Source organism: Epinephelus moara, chromosome 11, assembly GCF_006386435.1.
Source record: "Epinephelus moara isolate mb chromosome 11, YSFRI_EMoa_1.0, whole genome shotgun sequence".
Lineage (NCBI taxonomy): Eukaryota > Metazoa > Chordata > Actinopteri > Perciformes > Serranidae > Epinephelus > Epinephelus moara.
The window spans coordinates 366,111-374,442 of NC_065516.1; the positions used below are offsets into that span (position 1 = coordinate 366,111).

Here is an 8,332-nt window from a genome sequence, read left to right on the forward strand (position 1 = left end):
AACTACTAACACTCTCTGCTGTTTCCTCCTCCTTCTTCCTTCCTTCCGCTGTCTTCGTTGGTTCATTTATACACGCGAAACACGTTCTCTGGCTGGCTGGATTGTCAGCTCGGTCTGCCGTACATACATGGCGGCGCAAGATGGCGACCTCTCTAAAGCAAGGCCCTTGCTATATATATATATATATATAAAAGCATAATTATGAGGCTACGAAAACCAAACGAATTTTATTTTATAGCGATTATACCCTTGTATAAACATATTAATGGATAGAATATTCAGATTCAGATTGACAATAAACCATGCCAAATATTACACACTGGCCCTTTAAGTTCCGCGAATTACATGGTAAGTGGCCGTGAGTTATGCTGTAAGACTGGAGAAAGTAGGTGGGAAATGACCAGGAGTTACATTGGAAGTCCGGGCAAAGCAGGACGTAAGTGAAGGGGAGGTACGCTCTAAGAAGCAGCCTAGTTATACTGTAAGACACGGGGAAATACGTGCGGGAAGTGAGCGGGAGTTACACTGTACGTCTGTGGAAGTTGGAGTAAAGTAGGTGGTAAGTGAACGGGAGGTACACACTAAGGACGTGGGCCATATTATGTAGTGTTACCCAACTGTCTGTACTTGATGCTGGACAGTTGGAAACATTAAGTAGCCTAACTCAGCCTGTATTAAAGTTACAGGCCATATTAAAATAATCCAGTTAGATGCTTTCATTTCGATTGAATTATGGCCGTTAAATGACATCTATAGATACAGACTTTATTATTCCCTCATGAAAGGCAATTTATTTGAGCAGCTTACACACACACACACACACACACACACACACACACACACACACACACACACAAAACAAAAAAACAAAAACATGTATCTAATGTATGTAATCTAGTGGTGGTGATACAGAACTGTAGGTAATTTGGGTCAATGTTCTGTAGGATTTAGTGTCGTTCATTTATTGGTATCAAAAATCTGCTGTTTATATTATTTTGAGATGATGATCTTAATTTATTTTGATTGAAAAGTTAATGATTTAAGTTATTTTTTTAAGTCTTTCATTAATGTCAAGAGAATTTTCCATTTGGGGATTTTACAATAAAAATTACATATAGACTGTAAAAGATGGCCTTTAACACTTTTTTTATGGCGGCTTTTAATCTTGCATCAAATAGTGAAATGCATACTGTATGCAGACTGTTGCATGTACAACTCACAAGCAGTAAATACTGTACTGGTAGTATTGAACTACAAGAAGCAAGACAGTTGCAAGCCTTCAAAGTTAGAGTTATGTAAAGCTTTTAATGGGTCAGTTAGGTCCTAGAGATGTGGTGACAACAGCTGTGCAGGGGGGGCCCAATGTGATTTTTTTTTATGGGGTCCAAAATTCCTGGCGGCGCCCCTGCCCCCAGGTAAAGAATCATTTGAAGCTGTCTAGCTGTAGCTGCTCTTACTGAAGATTACCCTGATATTCACACTTAACCCTTTTACACCAACATGGAGTAGGTTCCTTTCCAGTTCCAGCACCTAATGTTGAACCAGAGCATTTTGACCAAAAGTAAACTGGTTCAGAGCCCGAAAATGTGTAAGTGTTGCTGCTATCAGTGGGCATGTCGTATTCTACAGATTGGAAAAAGGATGAAGAACACAACAATGAAGAGGTTAAGGAAGAAATCATCAGGGAAAAAAAATGTTCCGTTGTCTTATTAATAGTTGGTCTATGTTTGTTTTTTGGGGTAGAAACAAATAGCTTTAATAAAAGAAAAAAGGTTTGAGGATCAGCAAAATGATCTGCAATTTTGCTACTACTACTACTATAGTTGCTACTGCTTTCAATGTGAATTGGGCAATACTCTTTATTGATGACAAATCATTGATTATAATGGTTCTGCACAAAACTGGTGAAAATGTGGGCTGGACCAATGTTCCAAGAGTCCTGAATGGAGCAGGTTTGAGAATCAGAAGTAAATTGGTGTAAAAGGGATAACAGAAGAGCACATAAACTCTTTCATGGTGAAAGGCGCAATTAGTAATTTTGTGGGGTGTAACTGAAAATACATACAATGAGTATTGTAATGAATGACTGCTGGGTAATGAGTGATAAGCTACATTTTTTGAGGAACAAGCCCAACACTGCACCTGATTAGCTACCAACACAACAAAAAAGTAATTGCAACCAGTGGTCACTGAAAGGGAGCAAACTACCATTATGCAAAGAAAGATGTAATTACACAACAGAGGGATGAAGAGAATAACCACACTATCTGTTGTTGTTTAAGTGTTTTATTTCTTCTTCTCAGTGAGTGAACAGTGAATATGACAAGTTTGGACAGAAGAAGCTCATATGGAGGTTCTCAACAATGAGGTCACGACTCTACCCACAGCCTTTTGATTAGGGCTATAAAAAACTGGTTTTGAGTTACAAGTTAAAGAACAAAACAATCATCATAACATCTCCCTAACTCTGTCACCGCTCTATCAACTGACTCAGACGATGACTTCTTCACCCTCCTGCTTCTCTCTGCTCTTTTTTCATGCCTCCTCTCCCTCCCCATCACTCTTTACTCTTTTTACTCTCCGAGTCTTTGAAGCTAGCTGTGGCAGTCCATTAACTCAACTAACCAGCACCCATGGGAGCCATCCAGGCCCGCTGTTACATCATGTTACTGCAACATCAAGAGAGGAGGATGGAGTATGTGTGCAGCAGGATGTATGTAGTGTTGTGTATATGTGTGTGTTGGTGAAGATCTGAGGTTGTCTGAACCTGCTGCTCTCAGTTTGACCTCGACAATCAAAGCAGCTTCTGAATATCGCAGCATTTTCATTCCTGTGAAGTATCAGAGCACTTTTTCCCTCCCATATACGCGCTCATATGAGCACTTAATAGGATTTTTAGATGTGTTACATAAAGCTGCAGCCCAGATGTTAAAGGTCCCAGGTGATTTGCTTTTTCATGATTTCAGCTTCATGACATGAATAATGCTCTTCATCGTGTTCTGCAAATGAGTGTGTTTTAGTTGGAGAAATATTTATTTCTAACTTTGAAGAGTAAAGCAGCGACGTGTCACACTGGAGGAGTCGAGGAGTCATGACTTCCTGTTCAAACACATCATAAAAAAAGATTAGATATTCACGGATCATATACTATAAAAAAGTGACAGTTGTGTTCCTGAGGCTACATTACAGAGTCTCATGTTTGGAACACATGGGCTAACTCACCCTGGGTAAAGAGAGGGTTTCATCTGAATGTCACCTTCCAGCAACAGGTGCAAACCAGATGCATTAAAGTCTCATTATGCTTCATGTAAACACTGGGCCTATGCATGCATGCATGCACTGTAGCTATGCCACATGTAATGACACACCACAGATACCACATGGAGATAACACCGACTGTGATTGGTCATCTTGGGCTGACTTCCTACAAGTTTCTGATGGTGGTGCAGATTGTTGAGAGTAAAGACAACATGAAAGGAGTCTCCTTACTATGAGATGACCTGCAGTTTATTGAAGAATTATGTAAACAATTGCTATGTATAACCCTTGGAACTCTACTGGTCTGCCAGTGCTTACAGTGGTATATTTGCTTATTGTGATGTCATTTCTTGGAGTAGTTTTCAAATGCTTCATATCCCTAAAATCTGTACAATTCAAGCTTAAAGATTATGTGAGTCAATAAACTAGAATAATTGATCTATATAGAGGATTATGCAAACAACTACTCTTCTGTGGCCATTACTAGGAAATTCCAGTGTAATTCTGTGGACATACTACAAACAGAAGCCTTAGCTTTCTGCTGCAAGAAAAATAAATGTTAAAGCAATTAAAGTTCTTGTTTTATATCTATGTAAAAAGGATAATGCAAACAATGATCTCCCAAAGCTGTCTGATAGATGTCTGTTTTGAAAGGATTAAGCTGTTACACATAAAATATCATTAGAAAGCTTCTTGCAATTGATGCTGATCATCTCAAGATACAACCATCTCAGCAGTTACAACAAACACTTCTGTCAGACCACCAACAAACAAACACACAGTTCTAACTCATCTGTTAAACCCCATCATAATCCAAAGATTGATAATATTCCAACAAAAATTGTCCTCATACATTTGCAAAGGTCCAGATGATCTAAATGAAGTGAAATATTTAGTTCAATCACATTATTACATCCATAGATATCAACAGACTTCAATGTGCTCATTTCTCCATGTATGATATCTTAGGAAACTGCACATACAACAGGTAGGAAATCTAACTAATTAGCACCCACCCAAATGGTGTCTCACGTAAAGTAGTACACGTAAAAATTATGTACATAGCATAAAGTTACATACATTAGATTTAGGTGAAGAATCATGGTTAGGTGTCATTAAGTAACGTACTTTACTTAAAGTTGTGTAAGTTAGATTTCGGCAAGTAATATTACGTAAAGCTATGTAGGAAAGCTTCAGGAAAAGAATTAAATCATGGTTGGGCATCATCAAGTTACATAATTTACCTAAAGTTACATAGGTTAGATTAAGGCAAACAACGTTACGTAAAGGTACACAAGATAGCTTTTGGAAAGACATCACACTTGGGCAACATCAAGCTACATACTTTACTTAATTTACTTTAATGGTAGTGTTAAACAGCATAGCAAGGGGGGGGGGGGGGGGGGGGGGGGACATGGTTTAGTGATTGATTGAGGCAAGGAATGTTATGCAAGTTGTGTAGGATAGCTTTATCAAAAAAACACATGGTTCAGAATCATGAAGTAACGTACTTTATTTAAAGTTACATAGGTTAGATTTAGGCAAGTAATGTTACATAAAAGTGCGTACAATCGCTTTAGGAAAACAAACATGGCTGGGCGTTGTGAAGTTACATACTTTACTTCAAGTGTTGTAGGATACCTTTAGGCAAGCAATGTAACATACGTTATGTAGAATAGCTTTAGAAAAAAAAAACAAGATTGGGCAATGTCAAGTTATGCCCTTAACTTAAAATTTTGATAGGTTAGATTAATCAAGTAACGTTGCTTAAAGTTATGTAGGATAGCTTTAGGAAATAAACATGGTTGGGCATAGCCAAGTTCCTTACTTTACTTAAAGTTACGCAAGTTAGATTTAGGTAAGTTACTTAACCCAAAGTTACGTAGGCTAGGTCTTGGAAAAGAATAATGGTTGGGCATCGTCAAGTTATGTACTTTACTTTAAGCTGCATAGGTTAGATTTAGGCAAGTAACATTATGTAAAGGTTTGTACGATAGCTTTAGGGAAAAAAAAACATGGTTGCTCATTGCTCCATAATTGCAGCCTTTACAATTACATGGGTTATGTATGAATTCTGGTACGTTACTTTTCGTAGGTATTCGTACAAGCAGTGAATGAGCACAGCCTGCTAGGTTGGTGGTTTGTTTGTGTTGACAGCTCTCTCACTTAGCACTGCAGAGTTCCTTTTATACAGTCTTCAGTCTCTACAGCTATTAACAAAGAGTGAGCAGTGAGTGGTAATCCTAGACTTCATCTGTTCCTTCAGGACCCTGACAGGTGACATCACAGATAATGAGTCAGCATTTTCCTTACATTTCTAAGGAGCAGTTAAACCAAACTCAGAACTTGATGCAGGCCAGTTTTGCGGCTATGTGGGGTACAGCAGCGGAGTGATGAACCCACCGACAATGCTTATGGCCAGGTTGACTAATGTGACCTTCAGAGCGACCTGCACTGATGGACACAGTGATGGACCCAGCATGAAGACTTGGAGGAACTGGATGGTGCCATTGAACACCAGAATAATCACTGGCCTTTCTTTTCATGTTGTTCCGGGACTTGCGGACTCGGTCTCCGTCACCAGGAATAACAGGTATTCTGATATGACCAGGTATGTTGATTGCATTTCTGACAGTGTAAGATGGGTACAAAGCAGTACAGCAGCACCAGCAGCTAGTTGACCATGTAGCACCCTAATCTGTAATGGAGAGGTTTTAACCTGTGGAGAGGGAAAATGAGACTTTAGATCATCACAGTGAGCAAACAGACTCTGAAAATAGCCCTTCTTACACAGAGATGGCACTATAGAGCTGCTACAAAGTCCACTAAAACTAGACTAAAACAACTAAGGATAAAAATGACTAAAATGTGGAAATAAGACTAAGACTAAAATTGCCTCCAAAATTAACACTGGCCGAGTGCCATCTAGTTCCATGATATTGGAGAGAAGGCAGATATCTTCAACACTCGAGAACTCACAATAGCACTACAGATGCAAAAAATATGTATTTTGATTCTGGGGTGAGCTGCCCCTTTAAAATCTACCAATATGAGGAAGGCTGGTAGACATTTAATGTGAAAATCTGTAAAAGTTTGAGTTTATTTGTATTGGGTTTCACTGATGGTAGTTTAACATTGACTGAGAAATACAGAAAAGTTGAATTAATCAGCATGTCAACCTTTAAATTAAAGTTACTTAAACCTTCCAGCATACTGAGGAAAAGAAGCAATGTTGGTCTGTTGGAAACCAAATGCATCTGCTCTAGGCTTTAAAGTTACTTTTCCCATACACATTCTACCTTCATCTGAGTCTGAAAAGGTTGACATGCTTTTAATAGGAAAACAGTTCTGTTGCCTATTGAATGTAAAACAAAATTACAAAAATGCCTTCATATTTCACAGATTTGGTCAGTCACTTACTTGAGTTACCTGAAGGAAGACCATGGGATGCACCACAGCCAGGTGATGCTCCAGGCAGATGCGGCTCTGGAAGATGGGTCGAGAAATCAACATGGGCTGTAACATACAGTGCAGCACCAGTATCCTAACATCCACCAGCATTCTCAGCAGGCAGTGGAGCATCATATAAAGAGACAAGACGCAGAAGAGGATCTCCGTGATGGCCAGATTGAGGGACCCACCTGCTCCGGTAGCTATCAGCCACCCCGCATAAACATCAGCGGACAGACCCACCAACAAGTTGCAGGAGGATAAGGTAGTAACTCTTCCATAGAAAGTAAGGACGTCAAACATGAAGGTGCTTCAATAAGATTCATCGTCAACAAATTGTAGGTAAGTGTTTTCTGGGATCTGCAGAAGGTAAATCAGGGAGGTGTTTAAGGATAAATGTAGGCATATCATATCAGCAGAACTTTAATAGTCCATATCAATACCAGTGAAATTCCATGATTCTCTATCCCAATTCAATACCACGTTTAAAAACAAAAACTTTAACATACGCTCCTTTATTTTAAAATCAAACAAGCATTTAAAATCAATTTAATATACATTTTTATTATTAATCCCCAATCATCTGCCTTAACCCTATGGGCCCGAACGACACATAGTGCGTCCAAATTCACACCTGTTCTTCTCTATTGATTTTCTCCGCGACCGTGCATCATAGCAAGAAGCCATGCATGTCACGTGAAACAGCAGAATTGTAGCTTTCTGACAAGACCAAGCACTTCGGTAGTCCAATGTTTTCACAGCGAAAAACAAAGATAAAGTTACACTAAAATGATGTATAACAGAGCTTTCATACAGCTCTGCACACACATTACTGTTGGATGGATTACTCACGAACGCAGGTTCGCACAGAAATGCCAGGCATATCACATGAAAGGGCAGGAGCAGAGCTTTCCAGTGATACCATACACATCATTCAATCAAGCAATCAATCAATCAATCAATTTTATTTATAAAGCCCAATATCACAAATCACAATTTGCCTCACAGGGCTTTACAGCATACGACATCCCTCTGTCCTTAGGACCCTCACAGCAGATAAGGAAAAACTCCCCAAAAAAACCCTTTAACAGGGGAAAAAAACGGTAGAAACCTGAGGAAGAGCAACTGGGGAGGGATCCCTCTTCCAGGACGGACAGACGTGCAATAGATGTCGTACAGAACAGATCAGCATAATAAATTAACAGTAATCCATATGACACAATGAGACAGAAAGAGAGAGAGAGAGAGAGATATGCAGGACAGACGGTAATGACAGTAGCTTACAACAACATTAATGAAAGTAATAATATTATGGTTATAGTTCTGGCTACTGTGGTATAATATGTTGGAAGTATATATTAATATCTGGCAGTATACATATGTGACAATAATCATATGTGTATAATAACAGTAGAAGTATGACTAATGACTAATAACAGCAGCAGCAGGAGGCATGTGGCAGGACCACGGCAGCAGCACAACCACACACGTCACGCTATCCAGGCACCGCTGCGATATGAGTTAATCTGAGAGACAGTGGAGCACAAAGGCTCCGGAGAAGAAGCTGAGTTAGTGACATCCAGAATGGCCGAGTTAGCAAGATGCAGTAATAGGATACGAGAGA

At 39.3% G+C, this 8,332-nt stretch overlaps 1 protein-coding gene across 6 annotated transcripts in view; it reads right to left on the minus strand.

Moving 5' to 3' along the window:
* The window catches only part of sugct (succinyl-CoA:glutarate-CoA transferase), a 301,740-nt gene that overhangs the window by 53,834 nt on the left and 239,574 nt on the right, over window positions 1–8,332 (minus strand). The window contains exons 12-13 of one of the 6 annotated variants that reach the window (XM_050056659.1): window positions 6,679–6,744; window positions 5,074–5,977 (exon numbers count right to left, since the gene is read on the minus strand). The exons of 3 other annotated variants lie outside the window; for them this stretch is intronic. In XM_050056659.1, coding sequence (XP_049912616.1) covers window positions 5,801–5,977; window positions 6,679–6,744 — 243 coding nt within the window. In that variant the 3' untranslated portion in view covers window positions 5,074–5,800. Of the gene's footprint in view, window positions 1–5,073; window positions 5,978–6,678; window positions 6,745–8,332 lie in introns of those variants that run through there. 2 more of the 6 variants (XM_050056655.1, XM_050056656.1) reach the window with 2 other exon arrangements.